Source organism: Rattus norvegicus, chromosome 5 (genome assembly GCF_036323735.1).
Source record: "Rattus norvegicus strain BN/NHsdMcwi chromosome 5, GRCr8, whole genome shotgun sequence".
NCBI classification, from domain to species: Eukaryota; Metazoa; Chordata; class Mammalia; order Rodentia; family Muridae; genus Rattus; species Rattus norvegicus.
Genome location: NC_086023.1, coordinates 89,278,978 through 89,299,367, shown reverse-complemented (window position 1 = coordinate 89,299,367; position 20,390 = coordinate 89,278,978). Strand labels below are relative to the sequence as shown.

Genomic DNA, 20,390 nt, shown 5'->3' with positions numbered 1-20,390 from the left:
AATATCATATATATTCATAAAATTTGTCTGATGACTATGATATGGTTTGTGATTAAGTAAATATAATGGCTTTCATTCTCAAAGTTGACTAAAGTTTCTGTTTCTTAACTGATACTTCCAGTAGGAAAACATCTATTACCTCATAAAATAAGTACAAGCTGTGTGAGCCATGTCTGTTATAGGGGAGTGACTATCACAAGGGATTTTATATACAATAACTAAAATGTCAGGAATGGCATCATTCCACACTGAATTCCTGAGAGACAAAAGGATATCTTTCTGAAGAGAAAGAATTGTGTCAGACATCTCTAGCCAATACTGTGCTGAAAAACTTCAGGAGATGAACTCACAGATCCAATTATGTTACCATAAACTTTGTCAAGTATATCCACATAGACTTCATCAAATACGAATGACATCTTCAACTATGTTAAAACCTGACAACAAGAATAACCTAACTCAAAACCTTACTGAGTATATAGCACTCACTTTTAATAATCTTCAAGTCCTTTTATATTTAGACTTCCTTAAAATTGTCTAAGATATCTATAGGGCTTCTTGGAATATTCATAAGTGAAAAATGGTAATCTTGTCTTAATGAAGCTAGCAATGAGGAAGATATATCATTTCTATAATATTTCTGTTATAACAGTATAGCTAATCAGAATACTTAAATTACTTAAGCCAAATATTATTAGTTTAAATTATTTGAGTTATTTAATCATTATCTGAATAGAATAATTCTCTCAGTATTCAATATAATTTTAACTAAAAAATTCAAAGTTTTAAATTTATAAGACTTTCCTACTAAGGAAAAAACCTTCCAAGGTTAGATTACTGTTTCTACTGAGTTTTAAATATTAAATTATGTTCTGGAAAAGATTTTAAAAGACTCTATGTGATACTCAGTGTCTTTGTCAGTGTACTATTCCTGTGAAGAGATATCATGACCATAGTGACTCTAATAAAAGAAAGTATTTAATTGGGGCTTACTTATAATTTCAAAGATTTAGACCACTTTTATCATGGAGGATGGGAGCATATAACCAGACATGGTGCTGGAGTTGTAGTTGAGAGTTCTATGTAAGGATTTGCAGACAACAGAAAGAGAGGGACTCTGGCAATAACTTGGGTTTTTGAAACACCAAAGCCTGTCCACAATGACATACTTTCTCAGACAAAGCCTTACCTACTTCAACAAGGCCATACCTCCAAATCAAATCTCAATGATGCTTTCTGATGACCAAACATTCAAATTTAAGAGCCTATTGGAGCTACGTTTATTTAAATCAGCACACTTAGACTACTAGATATTTTAAAGGAATTTTAGTTCCATTACACTAGTTGAGATAACCAAAGATGTATGGTATCTCCGTATCCAAATTACTCAAAAAAATCCAATTAGTGTCCAGTGATAATAAGATTCTTGGTGTTTTATGCCTTATGAGCTGATGTTTCTTGATGAGTATTTAAAGTACTATTCAGTGCAGTTAGCTAAGATTCCAAAGAAGTAATTTAAGATAATTCATGTTTTACCAACAAATACTAAAAAGACAATGTTACAGAGTGAATCTTATTCGATTCTATTTCCATTTCTAATTACAAAACAAAAGACAGTAGATTTGATTATTCTCACAAACCTGTAAACCTTGATTTAGAATAGGTCAGATCTCTGCTTTTGTACTATATATATATATATATACATACACAGACATATATATATATATGTCTGTGTATGTGTACACACATCTATACTGAATTTAAATGAAAATTTCCCATCTGGGCTGACAAGTCTCTTGCCAAGTGCAATAGACTATATAACAAAGATCCCAACACCAGGCAATAGAAGCCTTCTTTTCAGTTGTTTGTCAAGGTAGTCCAAAAGATATTGTCATTGTCCTTACATGTCCCCAAGAATTACAAAGTAAATTCTATTGCTGAAAATGTGCTTTGCACATATGGCTTAGAAGACCCAATCTGAATCTAACATGAACACATCATCCTTGAGGACTAGCCTACATGTATGGCACAAGAAAGTTCCCAGCAAGCTTTCAAAGGAAGCTCTCATAGCTTTGATAGCTATGAATCACAAAAATGACCAGCATAGCACAAAAATCCAAAGGTGCCATGGTGACATATATATTTTGATAGTAATAGTAGTAGTTCTCTAATTGGACTTAATACCTGCTCAACAGGAAAGAAACCACGTTTGGTACTAAAAATGTAGATAGCAAATCATGGCTAGTGAAATTAAAAATGTAGGAACATCAACAACCACTACCTTTCTAAACTATCATAATATCTAACTATATTCTAAATATTAGTCCTTATATACACAGGTAAATATAGTTTTCATCCCTTATTCAAAAAAAAAAAAAACAAACAACTTCTCTTTGCAACAGACAGATACCATTAAAGAAAACCACAACCAGGCGAGTAGCTAGCGCTCAGGCTCAGACAGCGCTGAACCACCTGAGCGGACCGCAGTGCAGGCGGCAGCCACCAGGGCCAACACCTCTCAGCATCTCTGCTACACGTGTCACTGAGCAACCTCTCCATGAAGCCGCCCTCCACGCAGAGCAGCCCCGCGGCCGTGGCGGCCGCAGCCCCGGCCATGGACTCCGCGGCCGCTGCAGACCTGACGGACATGCTGTGCGAGTTCGACGCGGTGCTGGCCGACTTCGCGTCGCCCTTCCACGAGCGCCACTTCCACTATGAGGAGCACCTGGAGTGCATGAAGCGGCGCAGCAGCGCCAGCGTCAGTGACAGCAGCGGCTTCAGCGACTCCGAGAGTGCAGACTCGTTGTACAGGGACAGCTTCACCTTCAGTGATGAGAAGCTGAATTCTCCGACGGACTCCACTCCAGCCCTCTTGTCCTCCGCTGTCACTCCTCGGAAAGCCAAATTAGGTGACACTAAAAAGCTCGAAGACTTCATCGCTGATCTGGACAGAACCTTAGCAAGTATGTGAAGCAAGGAGTTTGAGATTCTTATGCCACAAGAGTGAAACTCCAGAAGGCTACGCCAGGCCCTGGCAAAATCGGCTACTAAGTCTGCTGCGGGAGCCGGCAGAGCTCGCGGCATCCGGCCCTTCTTGGTTCGCCATAACTTTAGCCATTGGTCCATCTCTGGGCAGTTCAGACAATGAGGCTGACTTTGTTTACCTGCCTGCACCATATTCAACAGATGATCTATCTAATGTGTTTTTACTCCTTAAACATAGCTCTTCTATAAATTAAAGTGCTTTTATGGAAATATTTGTAATTACTTATATATAGTTGGAGGTCATAATAAGCTTTCCCATCATATTATATTTTTGTATACAAATAAAATTTAAACTGGGAAAAAAAAAAAAAGAAAACCACAACCAACCAAAACTCAAAATTGTAGAGGCTAGACTCAACTGATAAGTCTATAATGTGACTTCTGCACCTAAAGCTCAGATATCATTATGGAAGATTACAGTGGAAATGTTATAAGAGAAAGAAGAACAGAGATTTTGTTGTGAAATCATCTCCAAAAGATGTCAAAAGCTACACTCATAAATTCTCATTAATATGGCTGCCTAAACATAACCTAAACAATGAATGACAGCACCAATAAACATGCTAATGTGAAGAGAGAAAGCTCAGAAGTTCTCAACTCAATACAAAGAAGTACAAGTAACTAAGGAATGCTGTGCTCTCCCTGGGAAGAGCAGAACAACTGGTTACCCAATACCAGATGGTCAGCCCTAAAAATATACATATAAGTAACATTATACAAACTGAGAAATTCTAATTATGTATTTGTGTGTATATGTGTGGGTAAGTCGATATGTATGTGTATATGTACATATATGTGTAATAACAATAAAAGAAAATGTTATGAATTTGAAAAACAGCACCATAGCATAAAGTCTGGTATGAATTTGAATATACAAGTCATCAAAATGTCAGTAAAAATCCGTTTACAAAGACATAGAGAAAAGTATGAGTCAGTGAAATGAGAATTAGACCAAATATTATTTTTGACACAAAGTTGTCTTCATTCCAATAAAGGGAAGGCACAGCTAACCCAGCTAAGGTGGGAATGTCAGCAACACTTTTACAAAGTCTTCTTGACACTTCAAATTCTCAGTGTATTTGTAAATAATGATGGCAGATTTTTTTAAATTTAATGATTTTATACTTAAGGATTTTATATCAAGTTATGAAGAAATAGCTGCCATTGGAACTTATCTTTCCCCATAAATACTTCAAACAGGATTTTTTTCTTTTAGAAAAGGGAGTCATTTATTAGAGACAAAACCAACCCTTTAAACCCTTCAGCAGAGTTTGAAGATGACAGAGGAACCAACAGTGTGGTAGTAAGCTGCTCCATTGACAAGGCTGGGCACTCTGCTGCAATGTCTGCAATGGAACAGTCAGACCACAATGCCAGTGACCAAAAGAAGGGACAGACTTCAGGGTCTGCTGTCTCACCCAACACAGGCAGCAGCGTACCAGTCTGAGATGAAGGTAAGCCATGCCAGACTCTGTACACTGACAGCGTAAGGTCGGGTTCCGAAGTCACAGCAGCAGCCTGCTCTGTCTCCAGCTCCTGGGCTTCAGCTCCATTTGCAGAGACTACTGACATTTGTCCCCAAAGCCCAGTTGTCTCCATAGATAAACCAAGACTGTAATCACAACACCAAGGACAGGACTGTGTTGCTTTTTTCTGTTTTGTTTTTTCGAAGGGTCTGAGGACATGGAAAATAGAGCACACCACTGAAAGAAAGTGTGTGTGTGAGCATATGTGTGTGTGTGTGTGTGTGTGTGTGTATGTATGTGTTTTTGTGTGGTGTGTGTGTATGTGTTTGTGTGTGTGTGTGTGTGTGTGTGTGTGTGTGTGTGTGTGTGTGTGTGTATACATAGCTAGTACATTATCATGATCAGAAAGCACAAAGACTCCTGGCTGCTAGAATACATGCACTGGTTCAAGAGGCAGTTACTGAGGACTATGAGGTAGAAGCTGTAAAAAGAAAAGGGTCAAAAAGTTCAAATTTTCACCCCTAATTTGCTACACTGATCAAAAGGAGTCCTCACGGCCCACGAGTCTATTAGTTTAACATGTCCACAGCTTACAACCACATGTGGCTCTTACGAGAGACGGCAGCTTACTCGAGGCAGCCATGGTAAACTCTTCTCCATGCTCAAATGACAGCAAGCCCCTGTTTGCTACACGGTATGATCTTAGCAGATTTAGTCGCTGTTTACTCATAGCTATCTATGTGTACATATGTATAAAACCGTGTCCTGCTCATTGCCAACACGGTTGGACACACTCATTGCACCAAACTCTTCTGTATATGATGTAAGAAGTCATTCAATGTCTGTAGATTAAATAAGTCACTTCATACCACAGAAAGTATTGAATAAATTTAAAAGAAAAAGTTAAAAAAGTAAAAGAATAGGACAAAAATTCTGCCCTATGTCTAGGAAATGGAGTACCTCAGAGGAAACTGGTACCAAAGTTTTGGAAGATTCCCTGAAGAAGCATCGGTTTGCTAATTGATTTTCATCCATTTAGTGCTCAAAGTTCTAGAACAGCTCCTTGCTGTTTGTAGTTTTTAAATAAGTCAACTTCTCCATTTCCCCAAAAGCTAACAGTCTGGGCTCCGGAGAGAGCCTGACCCTTCTGAAAGGTCCACTCTCCCAGAGCACAGAAGAAAAGGGCTCTCTCCATAGGGCTCCAGCACCCTCTGTGAATGCTCCCCTCAGTCGCAAACTCCAGTGACACTGCAGTTCTGTGAGCAGGCATACCTCTGAGTACCAGGCCAGCTTGCAGAGGGAACAAATCACGAGATGAGAGAAAAGGGTGAAGACGGTGCTCTGGTCACTTCTCACACGCTCCATCATACTTCCAGGGACCAGGAGCTGCTGGACTTGGAGTGGAATGGCTCATACCACATCCTTTGTAAGTCACCCTTTTAGTAGGCCATGGTGAGGAGGGGCAATAATGTAAATGGCACTAAGTAGAGGAGAGCTGACTGGGCAGCTTGGTGGATGTGAGGTGCCACAGTCCAGTCACTGTGAGCAGACCTACAAAGTACCGGATGAGGATGCGGTGGAAGTAAGAGACCTTCTGAATGTGCCCAGAGATATTAGCGGGACCAGGGGCCCCACAGGAGTCGCCACTGGCTTGTTTCTTGTAACTGTCATTGAGAAGAACAAAGCATAACAGGAGGCCAGGCATCACAATGTCCCCGATGCCCAACCCAGAGAAGCGACTGCCAGTGGACCTTGAGAAGACCAATTATCCAGGCAAAGACAGGCAAGAACATCCCGCTCCACATTGGTTCCTAGGTGGAACTTCCAGGACAGATCATCGAGGGGATTGTCAGTTGGCTGTGTGGCCACTTTCACCATGACATTGCTGTTGAAGATGTAGACCGAAAAAAAAAAAAAAAACACCCAGAAGACATCATAGATGAGAAGCCCTGAAAGAAGCAGGCAGGAAAACTTGAGGCTTGGCAGGCAGACAAAGGCAATCATGAAAACACTGAGGCCCGTGGCCAGAGCATCCATAAGAAGCCAGTATCCAATGAGAACCCAGATGAGGACGAGCATGATGAACAGGGAGAATGACAGCAACTTGGCAACACTGAGAGGCCCTTATTCTGAGGTTAGCAGGGTTTTGTTAAATACTGGCATATTAGGAGAAGAAAAGCAAAAGCTATTGTTGCAAGAACTGCTGAACATATTATGAAAATGACTTGTACTGAGTCAAAGAAGAAGAAGAACATGACTAGGAGACCGACATCCCAATTGGAAGGAACAGAGCTTGGGTAGAATCAATGGTCTTGATACTGTTATTGGTGCTGCTGCGGTTGAAAGAGCCAAAGGAGCTGTTGCTATCTTTCTCCTTATCTTGGTTTTCTTTCTTTTTTTTTTAAGGTGTGTGGCACCATCACCTGACTATATATATATATATATATATGAATATACTGTAGCTGTCTTCATACACACCAGAAGAAGGCAATGGATCCCATTATAGATGGTTGTGAGCCACCATGTGGTTGCTGGGACTTGAACTCAGGACCTAAGAGACCTGAAACTACCATAGACTATAAGAAGACTGGATATCAGAAATGTCGACACTTCACTGGAATCCACCTGGGAATAGGCCCACGAATAGGTCTGCTTCGCTGTGGGGCTGCCTCTCGGAGCTCCATGTCTTGCTCAGCCAGTGGCAGAGGGTCCCGCTAGGGGCCCGGCTGCTAGCTCTCACAGCAGACTTCTATGGACTCCAGTGGTCTCCAATGGACTCTGATGGACACTGATGGGTCCCACTCCTAGGCCCCAGAGCGGGCCCAGCTCCAAACCTTCAACTTGATCGGTCACCATGTAAAAAGTCCCAGAATAAAGAACTGTGACAAGTTGGGCTTTTCCTTCATCCTGGCCTCTGCTCAAAAATAACTTTTCTAAATAATAAGACCAAGGAGCAAAGTCCAAAATAATAGAAGCATAGGAAGACAGAAATCAAAAGGCCACTGTGAGAGGAGCTTCCAAGATTTAGATGCCTCAATGTTGTTCTCATACCTGTGATGTTCGTGCACACAGAGGAACATCAGGTATTGCAGATAAAATAAAATAAAATATAGGCTTGATGTGATTGCAATGTTCTAAAAAGACATTGAGATTCAGCCTAACTCTGAATGGAGACGTGGAAGAACATGCCAGAACGTTTGGAGTCCACAAGAAGGATCAATATCTCCTTGTGAATGGTGACTCCTAACAGGAAGGGAAAAACAGAAATTAAATGAATAACAACAGAGCAATAGTGTGTCTTTGACTGTGCGATTCTTCAGAATATAAATTCCTTCCAAGAACAAAATGTAATATCTCTTATTCTTTAATAAGGAAATGACTTGCCAAACCTAGAACGAAGCTACAGCAACATTAGATATTCATTTCTTTAATTATATTTTGGTATAAAATAAGAGGAGTTAAAACTGCTTTAAACTTTCACAATAAGAATCTGTAAAGGGAAAATTAGAGAAGTAATTAAAACAGAAATAATTAGAAGCAGAAAAGGAAACATGGCCATGGCCAAACAATAGTGAGAGCTATGAAACTCAGTCAGCAAAACACAAACTTCTAATGTCAGAAGTGTTGTTTTAAGGGAGCACAATGAGAGTTCTCTCTGACATTCAAATATTTAGGAAATCATTTTGTGAAGAGAACTGTCAATGTATTCAATAATTTAGGTATAATATAAAATTTCAAAATGTAATTGTCAAAATTCACATCAAAAGTAACAATAGTAACAGCTTCACTCATATTAAAAGGGTAATCTGTGTGTTTGTGTTTGTGTGTGTGTGTATGTGCATGATATGTGACAGGTAACGTGTCATGACACATGTGGAGGTAGAATGAAAACTATTTGTTATAGATGATGGCAGAATTGTTTTAATTTAATGATTTTGTTCTCCTCTTTTTTTTCCCATGGGTCCTGAGGAATAAACTCAGCTCTCCAGGTTTGTGTGACAACTGATTTTTTCCACAGAACTATCTCCCCTGTCTAAAAGGGTGCTTGTTCTGTGGGGTTTTTTCCAATTATCTGGTTTCACTGTCAAATTTCAATCTTTCATTGACCCTTGAAAACATTTGTGGTCTCTGCAATTCTGCGGAAACCTTCAAACTCATAGCTACTTTTTCTCTGACTTTCTTTTTTTTTTTTATGATCTTGTACACCTATTATTGTTTTTATTTTATACGTACTTAATGGATTTTCATGCCACTGAAAATGGTACCCAATAGCTTTTTTTTTTTTTATTAACTTGAGTATTTCTTATATACATTTCAAGTGTTATTCCCTTTCCTGGTTTCCGGACAAACATCACCCTCCCCCCTCCCCTTCCTTATGGGTGTTCCCCTCCCAAACCTCCCCCCATTGCCACCCTCCCCGCATAGTCTAGTTCACTGGGGGTTCAGTCTTAGCAGGACCCAGGGCTTCCCCTTCCACTGGTGCTCTTACTAGGATATTCATTGCTACCTATGGGGACAGAGTCCAGGGTCAGTCCATGTATAGTCTTTAGGTAGTGGCTTAGTCCCTGGAAGCTCTGGTTGCTTGACATTGTTGTACTTTTGGGGTCTCGAGCACCTTCAAGCTCTTCCAGTTCTTTCTCTGATTCCTTCAACGGGGGACCTATTCTCAGTTCAGTGGTTTGCTGCTGGCATTCGCCTCTGTATTTGCTGTATTCTGGCTGTGTCTCTCAGGAGCGATCTACATCCGGCTCCTGTCGGTCTGCACTTCTTTGCTTCATCCATCTTGTCTAATTGGGTGGCTGTATATGTATGGGCCACCTGTGGGGCAGGCTCTGAATGGGTGTTCCTTCAGTCTCTGTTTTAATCTTTGCCTCTCCCTTCCCTGCCAAGGGTATTCTTTTTCCTCATTTAAAGAAGGAGTGAAGCATTCACATTTTGATCATCCGTCTTGAGTTTCCTTTGTTCTAGGGATCTAGGGTAATTCAAGCATTTGGGCTAATAGCTACTTATCAATGAGTGCATACCATGTATGTCTTTCTGTGAGTGGGTTAGCTCACTCAGGATGATATTTTCCAGTTCCAACCATTTGCCTACGAATTTCATGAACTCGTTGTTTTTGATAGCTGAGTAATATTCCATTGTGTAGATGTACCACATTTTCTGTATCCATTCCTCTGTTGAAGGGCATCTGGGTTCTTTCCATTTTCTGGCTATTATAAATAAGGCTGCGATGAACAAAGTGGAGCACGTGTCTCTTTTATATGTTGAGGCATCTTTTGGGTATATGCCCAAGAGAGGTATGGCTGGATCCTCAGGCAGTTCAATGTCCAATTTTCTGAGGAACCTCCAGACTGATTTCCAGAATGGTTTTACCAGTCTGCAATCCCACCAACAATGGAGGAGTGTTCCTCTTTCTCCACATCCTCGCCAGCATCTGCTGTCACCTGAGTTTTTGATCTTAGCCATTCTCACAGGTGTGAGGTGAAATCTCAGGGTTGTTTTGATTTGCATTTCCCTTATGACTAAAGATGTTGAACATTTCTTTAGGTGTTTCTCAGCCATTCGGTATTCCTCAGCTGTGAATTCTTTGTTTAGCTCTGAACCCCATTTTTTAATAGGGTTATTTGTTTCCCTGCGGTCTAACTTCTTGAGTTCTTTGTATATTTTGGATATAAGGCCTCTATCTGTTATAGGATTGGTAAAGATCTTTTCCCAATCTGTTGGTTGCCGTTTTGTCCTAACCACAGTGTCCTTTGCCTTACAGAAGCTTTGCAGTTTTATGAGATCCCATTTGTCGATTCTTGATCTTAGAGCATAAGCCATTGGTGTTTTGTTCAGGAAATTTTTTCCAGTGCCCATGTGTTCCAGATGCTTCCCTAGTTTTTCTTCTATTAGTTTGAGTGTGTCTGGTTTGATGTGGAGGTCCTTGATCCACTTGGACTTAAGCTTTGTACAGGGTGATAAGCATGGATCGATCTGCATTCTTCTACATGTTGCCCTCCAGTTGAACCAGCACCATTTGCTGAAATGCTATCTTTTTTCCATTGGATGGTTTTGGCTCCTTTGTCAAAAATCAAGTGACCATAGGTGTGTGGGTTCATTTCTGGGTCTTCAATTCTATTCCATTGGTCTATCTGTCTGTCTCTGTACCAATACCATGCAGTTTTTATCACTATTGCTCTGTAATACTGCTTGAGTTCAGGGATAGTGATTCCCCCTGAAGTCCTTTTATTGTTGAGGATAGCTTTAGCTATCCTGGGTTTTTTGTTATTCCAGATGAATTTGCAAATTGTTCTGTCTAACTCTTTGAAGAATTGGATTGGTATTTTGATGGGGATTGCATTGAATCTGTAGATTGCTTTTGGTAAAATAGCCATTTTTACTATATTAATCCTGCCAATCCATGAGCATGGGAGATCTTTCCATCTTCTGAGGTCTTCTTCAATTTCTTTCCTCAGTGTCTTGAAGTTCTTATTGTACAGATCTTTTTCTCTGACTTTCTTTTATCGATACTTTGGACTCTAAGATCTTAAGTGTGAATTTAACATTTCTAGTTTATTCTCTTTTTGCATTTCTATTTTATTTTTTATTATTTATTTACTTTACATCCTGATTGCAGCTTCGACTACCTCTGCTCATCCCACCTCTGCTCCTCCCAGTACCTCCCTCTCACATCGTCTCTGCCCCTCCCCCTGTCTACTAGACACCCCTTCTTCTCTCCTCCACAGAAAAGGGGAGGCCTCCCATGGATACCAAAGAGCCTTAGCATATTAAATTGCAGTAAGACTAGTCACATCTTCTATTGAAGCCTGATAAGACAACTCAGTTAGGAGAAATGGATCCAACAGAGTTAAATAAAGTCCCTGCTCCTGCTTTGGGAGTCCTACATGGAGATCCAGCTACACAACTGTTACATATCTGCAGAGGGCGTAAATTCATCCCAAGCATGTTCTCTGATTGGTAGTTCAGTTGCTATGAGCCCCTATGAGCCCAGGTTAGTTGATTCTGTAGTTACTCTTGTGGTGTCCTTGACCCCTCCATCTCTTTCAATTTTTCCTCTACCTCTTCCACAGGATTCTCAAAAATCTACTGAATGTTTGGCTGAAAGGCTCTGCATCAGTTTTCTGGGTGAACTGTCTTTGATGACCTTTATACTACAAGTATAACAGAGTATCATTAATAGTGTCAGAGATGGGCTCCCTCTCATTGCATGGGTCTCAAACTGGACCAGTCATTGATTTACCACCCTTCATTCAAATTCTGCTCCATCTTTTACCCCTGTACATCTTGTAGGTCGGACAAATTGTGGGTCTAAGGTTTTATGGGAGAATTGGAATCCCAATCCCTCTATTGAAATCTTACCCGGTTACAGGAGATGGTCAGTTCAGGATCCATATATTCTGTTGCTTGAAATCTTAACTAGGGTCACCTTCATCGATTCCTGGGAGATTCCATTGTCCTAGGTTTCTAGCTTGTCCCAGATCTATTCCAGTACTCTCTTCCTTTGTCCACCCCATACTTGATAGCTCATGTTCCTATCCATACTCCATACCTACTCCCCAACCCAGCCCTGTCTCACCACCCCTCCCCCAAGTCTAATCTATTTCCATTTCTCAGTGAGATTCAAGTCTCCCAACTAGGTCTCCCATGTTACTTAGCATCTTTGTGTCTCTGCTTTTAGCATGTTTATCCTGAGCTTTATGTTTAATATCTACATATGTCTTATCATATTTGTCTTTATGGGTCTTGGTTACCTCATTCAGGATGATCATTTTTAGTTCTATCCATTTCTCTTCAAATTTCATGATATTGTTTTTAAACATGATCAGGTATTGGGGGGTGCGGGGGAACAGGACTAAAGCCCCGAGGGCCAGCAGAAAGATCGAAATAGGCAACCTCAGGAAGTAGGAGATGGAGAGACCCTCTGAAATGTATCAGAGACCTGGGAGGTAAGAGACTCTCAGGACTCAAATGGATGGATCTTAAATGAAATGCCCTACAGTGGGGAGAGGGAACTTGTAGCGTCTACCTCCAGTAGACAGACAGGGCATCGAGTGGAGGGATGGGGTTGCCATCCCACAGTCAAAAACTCCGACCCAGAATTGTTCCTACCTGAAAAAATGTCAGGGTCAAAATTGAGAAGAGCTTGAGGGAAAGGAGGTCCAGTGACAGGCTGATACTACGGCATGCTTATAAACAAGAGCATAGCATGATTGCCCTCCAAAAGGCCCAAGAACCAGCTGAAAGAGTCAGATGCACATATTTAAAGCCAACCAATAGACAGAAGTTGGTGCCCCATGTGGTCAAATTAGGAAAAAGCTGGAAGAAGCTGAGGAGGAGGGAAGACCAGCAGTCTCAAATAACCTGGACCCTTGAGATAGCACACACCCTGAACCACCAACCAGGCAGCATAAACAAGCTATCCGAGACCCCTGACACCTATACAGCTGAGGGCTGTGGGTCTTGACTCAGTGAGAGAAGATACACCTAACCCTCAAAAGACTTGAGGCCCCAGAGAGTCAGCAGGCCTGGTGGGGTGGGGTGGAGGGGTGGGGGAAGGAGGTATGGGATGTGGAACAGTCAGTGGGTGGACACGGAAGGTGATAAAGACTGCATTGTAAAAAAAGATTAATGAATAATAATTTTAGAAAGCTGAGTAGTGCTCCATTGTGTAAAGGTACCACATATTTTTATTTATTCTTCAGTTGAGTTACATCTAGGTTGCTTCCAATTTCTGACTGTTACAAATAAAACTGCTATGAATATAGCTGAGTTCCTGTGGTATGGTGGGGCGTCTTTTGGGTATGTTTTTAGGGATGGTATAGCTGGGTTTTGAGGTAGATATATTCCCCATTTTCTGAGAAGCCACCGAAGTGCCACTTACAGGTTAACTCGGGCTCTTACTCTGCTAGAATGAGCTTAGAAAAGAAACAGAGGATATACTTGGAGATGGTTGAATATGTCACACTCTAAAGGTTTACTAAAAGGTGGTTCACACCTATATATCCAGCATCAAAAAGCAGAGGCAGGATGATTGTGAGTTTGAGGCAAGCATAAGCTACAGGATCAAACTGTATAAAGCCGCAATAACTATATCAGTTATGGGAAAAGATGTTCAATTGACACCAAATTTAATCTTCCTATCATTTCTGAATGTATTTCAAGACCTTCTGCATAGGACTGCATGTGTCCTATCTGTTCTCCTCTGTGGGATATGCTCCCTGGAAAGGATTGGCCTTTTATATTGGCATATGGTTTCACTTTCCAACAGTAATAGAAGTTAAATCCCAGAGTTTTCTTTCCACACTACTAAGGTGGAGAGATTTCCTATTGTTTTCTCTCTGTTTAAAGGACCTGAAGTTGACCTTCAAGGCTAGAAGTGTCAGTGAAAAATGTGGGCTAGCCCAAATGAGGAAGTCTCCGGAAGTCTTGAGATGTGCCTCATAATACCCACCAGACCACAACAAAAGGCACTTTGTTAAATCGCTGATTTGTCAGTGAAATCAAAAGGTGGAATGAAATGATGGTTATTTCTAGTTTGATTCATTTTAATTTCTACTCTATATTAAAGACGATATTTAAATAGAAGGAATAGAAATGTCGGAGGAAAGAAAAAATAACCAAACCGGCATGTAAATGACATACACAGAAGCACAGAATGCTACAAATGGATAGTGAGTCAGTCCCGCTCAAGTGGCTCCCACTTTTTCATAGAGTAACCTGGAGGGATAGAGAGGAAAATTACCTTGCCAGAAGCAAACAGGGAGTCCATGCTGCCGTCTAAGGACAAGGTATCCCTGGACTCCCATATGCTCCTTTAGCTTGAACACAGACAGGGCTTGGGTTCTTGTCTCTTTGTTTTCATTTCATTGTTATATCTTTATGATTGATATGACTTTATTGTTGCTCTTTGGAACTGAATGCCCCAGACATTTGCTTTATTTTTTTTCTTTATTTTTCAATCATAGGTGGAATTTGATGAAAGCACTACAGAGTATTGAAGAGCACCGAGTGAACAGAATGATGTAAAACACCAAAATAATTTCAGTATCAATTTCTAAGTGCATGTTATGAACAAGAAATAATATTTTCAAAATGTGTGAGTGCTATATATAGTTACAACCCACTAGCTCAGAGCATCAGCTCTACGGGAGTTAGCCTAAGTCATTTGCACATATATCACTTACTAGTAGTTTGACCTTAGGAGAGTCGCTTAACCTCTTTGTATCTCACTTGTCCACCAGAAAAACCAGGATAATGACTACCAAGCCAGCAGGCAATAATGTGAAAATAGTCACTGTGTGGGGCATACTTGATGCTATGTGTCTGTCCAAGCTTATGTAATCACTCCTATTACTCTCGCTGTCATCACTCTGCTAGTGAAAAGTCTTCCTTCCCATCAGCACCAACTGCCTTTTCTTTGCATTTGTCATTCTCTATATTTCACTTAAGATTTCTGCCAAATCCAGCAAGGCTGCTTTACAGAAATTTTTATCTTGTTGTGCCAGTGGAAACAAAAAGGAGTTCTGAGAGACCAGAGTCAATAAGGTTCCAATTTTCCCCGTGTGTAAGTGAATGTGTGTAAAAGAATCCACAGGGTTACACTGGGGTCCAAACATCCAGTCTTTATGTAACTATCATGCATAAAGATGGCTCTTCTATGTCCCTGAGGAATGCAACTACATCATCACTATTCCGTAGAATTCTGTTCTACTCTTTCCACAACTGTCTGTGAAATATCTAAGAGGTGCCTTCTCCCTATCATAATGCATTCAGACTTCAATGTTTGTTACTGTATTATAACAGGGACTATAGTGTTTAAGTCTCTGTAGCATCAGCCCTATGATGCCTGCTTGGTGGCATACATATAACCCAAAGCTTCTTCACTTTTTTTGGTCTTTCAAATAGAATGCAGAATATAAAGGTTAATTATTTCTAACCACTAACAAATAATTGGTAATAGCAGCCGTCATGGTGACACTTGTGACAACTTTGTGATAACTCTGTGACAAGCAGTCATGGACAGCTAGCTATGCCATGTAGACAGAGCTCTGTCCTGTCTCTTCTACAAGAAGGACATGGAGCAAAGCCTCCTTAGAAGGCACTGTGGATGTATCAGAGGATGGCCTTATCTGATATCAATGGGAGGAGAGGCCCTTGGTTCTGTGAAGGCTGAACACTCCAGCATAAGGGAATGCTAGGATTATGAGGCTGAAGTGGATGGCTGGGTGGGAGAGCACCCTCATAGTAGCAGGGGGAAAGGGTGGGTACCATAGGGGGTTTGTGGAGGGGGAACTGTGAAGGGGATAACATTTGAAATGTAAATAAATAATATAACCAATAAAAAAAACATCATGGGGTAATATTTAAGCTTCATTTCAAGGAATAGAACTGGATAATTTGTGAAATAATTTTCCATAAATAATAGTCAAGTTAAAAGAGTAGGTAGAAAGTGCTAAAAATGCCAGGCAAGATGATGCTTAATTACACACTAAGAGAAAGGAAGCTAAAAGCTTACATTCTCACTAATGCACAAGGGTATAATAACAGATTCTCAACTCTACATGTACCTATTTTCTTTTAGTGAGTTAGATATATTTTTATTCAAAAAATTTTCAAGTTGAGGTCACATTAGGGATGCTGGTTATATTGACAAGAGCACACGTCTCTCAAAGATTCCAGCCATCTTTGTTCCCCTTTTGATACAGAGGCCTGAACTCAGAGCCTTCCTTCCACAAGCCATGTTGGTGCTCTCACGACAGCATTCTCAGCTTTACCTCTGGCAAACACTGGCAGACCTTTCAAAGGTGTGTCTAATATCTACTCTAAAATATGGAAAAGAAAAACAAACACTGTGGCCTGTCTGTGATGTGAGCTTCAAATATCACAGCTAGAAATTGGCTAGAGCTCACTCAGAGGACTATTTTGCCAGAAGTGCAACATAGGAGGCCTTGAATTTCTGTCTGTTCACCTGCAGTTTTCTTTACAGCTCCCATTTTAGAAGGGCTTGACACACATCTGTTTCTTCCTACACAGTAGATGTGCAGGTGTATGTCTGCCTCTGCCAGCAACGGTGTCCAGAGCTGTTCTCTTACTAATGCAGACCTCCCTGAATGTCACCATACATACACATCTCTGGTCATGTGTGAGTGAGCCAAGTTTCCTCTAGTTAGAGATATTTTAAAATTATTTCTCTTCTCTTACATCCCTACTTTCCCCCCATTGCTTATGCTAAATAATTCACTTCAATATTCCAAAATTAAATGAGTCACTCAATCCACCTCTATGTTCTTTCATGGTTAGAGAGAAGATCAAAAATTCAGGGGAAGAAGTCTATGCCTAATGGGCTTAGAGAAAGGACTTCCTATGTCTGCACATAAAATAACCTCTGCTTCTAAACAGAGACTTTTGTTTTTAGCTATATTTCGTTTGCCAAAACAGACATAATTTGGGGAGACTGTCTGGGCAAGGGAGTGAGAAATTCACTGTAGCTTTGTTGTTTATAGAGTGTCCTCTGAAGCCCAGGGTTTGGAGCCTTTGTCAGTATAAACTGGAAGCCCCTGTGTTACATAATGCATTCCTTGAAGAATGTCTCAGATACATATACACTTAGTGCAGGGCTGATACTTACATTAATCTAATGGGTGGTTTGTATATCTCCTAAGGGAAGGCATAGATTTTGAGCACAGCTCTTGGATTGTAATTCAAACACCACCTCATCACCCTAAACCTAGCTGGCAGCAACCACATCTACCAGTAAGGTTAGTTACTGCATTCATGTAGAAGACTGAGTGACTGCTCTGCCTCTGTTGCCTGCAGGAAATGCTTGCAAATCTTACCACGCAGGTGTCTGGAAGAAATGATCTGAAAAGAAAGGAACGAAGTTCTTTTGGAGACTATGGATGACTCTTCATTTAAAAGTGTGGGTTTTTCTGTACTAGGACTTTTCCTGAGAACAAAAACAATAAGTCCCCATTTATGCTAAAGGGTTAATTTAGTTTAATTTGATACATCAAACTGGGAATGTCTTATTATCGTTAGCAAAACCATATCATTCTTTATCTATTACTTATTTCTCAAGTGAGGCAGGTACTACAGGGAGAATTGCCATTGATGGCTCATCTTCTTTCCCTTTCTATAACACATTTATTTTAACCTCAGAAACCAACACTGACAGGAGACTTTATGAAGAAAAAATAAAAGTGTGAGATTGGAAATTCTTTTTAACCAGCTAAAGACAGATTCAGTCTTTGTCACCCAGTAAGTTGCACCTGTTTAAATAAAATCATCATTCCTTTTTCTAGCTTCAAGTGTATTTTCGTATTTTCCTCCAAAAGACTGGCATCTGAACTGAATGTCTTATGATCACATTTGATTATTAACAGGTGGCAGTGAGAATACATTAAACATAAGCTCAAATGACATTGGAAATGAGATATTAAATACTTTTTGGCAAGTAGAAAATGAATATATGGGTAGAACTTAGAGTCAAGGGCAAGTGTGTCTTTGCATTTAAGGAAAGACGATCCCAAATTGCTCACCTGAGGCACAGCCAAAAGAGGTTGTAAATCAAGGTGTGCACAGGATGTGTGTCTCTGGTCTCAGTAACAGTCATGTCTCTACTATTTCTGTGACATAACAGAAAGGGCAGAGTGGAACATGAACTGAAGAAGCCCCAGAGAACAGATGTACTTTGGAGTTCTGATATCAAGACTAATGGTGTACCTAAAAGATGTTAAAGATTTAGATAAAATTAACTACAGTTTAATTTTATTTCCTTTTCCAGGCCAAATTGTTGCTCTTTAAAACTCATTTTCTCCATTTCTCTGATATACCAGCTCTTTCTTTTTACCTTCCCAAATTTTCTGTCGGTCTCTAATAGTCTCTTTGGTTTTGTGATTCCCCAGAGGAATGTGAGTAAGATCCTCTTTGATGCACAGAATCAAATGTGCTCCATTAGTGATCTCTCCCAAGAATTTCTGAAGTTTCATATGTGGGTCATCAGTTTGACAGAAGATTGAGAAAGACCACAGGCTTTTATAGTTTTCAGTGTGATTTCAAATAAGTTTTCCTCTAAGAAATGCCCCCGAGCACAAAAATCCAGAGGTCTAGGATTTCCCCCTCCCAAAAGTGAGTGAATTTCTTTTATTGAGATTATAAGGTGATTACAACGTTCCTTCTTTCTCTTTTCTCCCTACCAGCCCCACCCCCGTACATTTCTGCTTGCTCTTTTCCAAATTAGTTGTCTTTTTATAGCTATACATTGCTTAGATGTATTTGCATAAACATATTACTAAATATAACCTGGTAAGACAATAAAACATTAATTATATATATGTTTTCAAGCATAACCATTTGGTGGTAGAAAATCAATTTGTGTGTTTTACTTTTTCTTTTTTTAAATTGGATAATTTTTATTTACATTTCAAATGTTATTCCCTTTCTAATTTTCTGGCCATTAGTCCTCATCCCATCCTCCTCCCCTTCTTCTATAAGGGTATTCCCCTTCCCAACCATATCCCCTCCCTGCCCCACAAGATTCTGCTGCACTGAAGGGTCCAACCTTGGCAGAACCAAGAACTTCACCTCCCATTGGTGCCCAACAAGGCTATCCACTGCTACATATGCATCTGGAGCCATGGGTCTGTCCATGCATACTCTTTGGGTAGTGGTTTAGTCAATGGGACCTTTGTTTGTTTGGTATTGTTGTTCTTATGGGGTTGCAAGCACCATCAGCACCTTCAATTCTTTGTCTAATTCCTCCAATGAGGACCCAGTTCTCAGTTCAATGGTTTGCTGCTAGCATTCCACTCAGTATTTGACATGCTATGGCTAAGCCTCTCAACAGACAGCTATATCAGGCTCCTATCAGCATGCATTTCTTGGCTTCATCAATATTATCTAGTTTTGGTGACTGTGTATAAATGGGCTGGATACCAAGGTGGGACAGGCCCTGAATGGCCAACCTTTCAGAATCTGCTCCATACTTTGTCTCCATATCTCCTCCTATGGATATTTTTGGTTCCCCCTTTAAGAAGGACTAAAGTATCCACACTTTGGTCATCCATAGCTGAGTAGTACTCCATTGTATAGATGTATGAAATTTTCTGTATCCATTCCTCTGTTGAAGGGCATCTGGGTTCTTTCCAGCTTCTGACTATTATAAATAAGGTTGCTATGAACATAGTGGAGCATGTGTCCTTGTGGCATGTTAGAGCATCATTTGATTATGTACTCAGGAGAGGTATACCTGAGTCCTCAGGTAGTACTATGTCCAACTTTCTGAGGAAAACTCAGACAGATTTCCAGACTGGTTGTACCAGCTTGCAATCTGACCAACAATGGAAGAGTGTTCCTCTTTCTACATACTCCCCAGCATCTGTTCTCATATTAATTTTTGATCTTAGCCATTCTAATTGGTGTGAGGTAAAATCTCAGGGAATTTTTTTGATTTGCATTTCCCTGATGACTAAGGTTGTTAAACATTTCTTTAGGTAGTTCTCAGCCATTCAATATTCCTTAGCTGAGAATTCATTGTTTACCTCTGTACCCCATTTATAATAGGGTTATTTGGCTCTCTGGTGTCTAACTACTTGAGTTCTTTGTATATTTTGGATATTAACCCTCTATCTGATGTAGGGTTGGTAAAGATTTTTGCCTGATCGGTTGGTTGTCATTTTGTCCTAATGACAGTGTCCTTTGCCTTACAGAAACTTTGTGTTTTGTGAGGTATAATTTATCATTTCTTGATTTTTTAAAATAAACCATTGGTGTTTTGTTCAAGAAATTTTCTTCCATGCCCATGTGTTCGACTCTTCTCCACTTTCTTCTATTAGTTTGAGTGTATGTGGTTTTATGTAGAGGTCCTCGATCCACTTA

The 20,390-nt window shown here is 40.2% G+C and overlaps 1 protein-coding gene and 1 pseudogene across 1 annotated transcript; one reads left to right on the top strand and one right to left on the bottom strand.

Moving 5' to 3' along the window:
- Positions 1–2,468: 2,468 nt before the first annotated feature.
- On the top strand, positions 2,469–3,361 carry Rgccl1 (regulator of cell cycle like 1). The gene has a single exon (XM_039111548.2). It carries the CDS (start codon positions 2,558–2,560, stop codon positions 2,969–2,971), a length of 414 nt encoding a protein of 137 aa, XP_038967476.1. The 5' UTR covers positions 2,469–2,557; the 3' UTR covers positions 2,972–3,361.
- A 2,514-nt stretch (positions 3,362–5,875) lies between these two features.
- On the bottom strand, positions 5,876–14,283 carry Sppl3-ps1 (signal peptide peptidase like 3, pseudogene 1; annotated as a pseudogene).
- Positions 14,284–20,390: the final 6,107 nt, after the last annotated feature.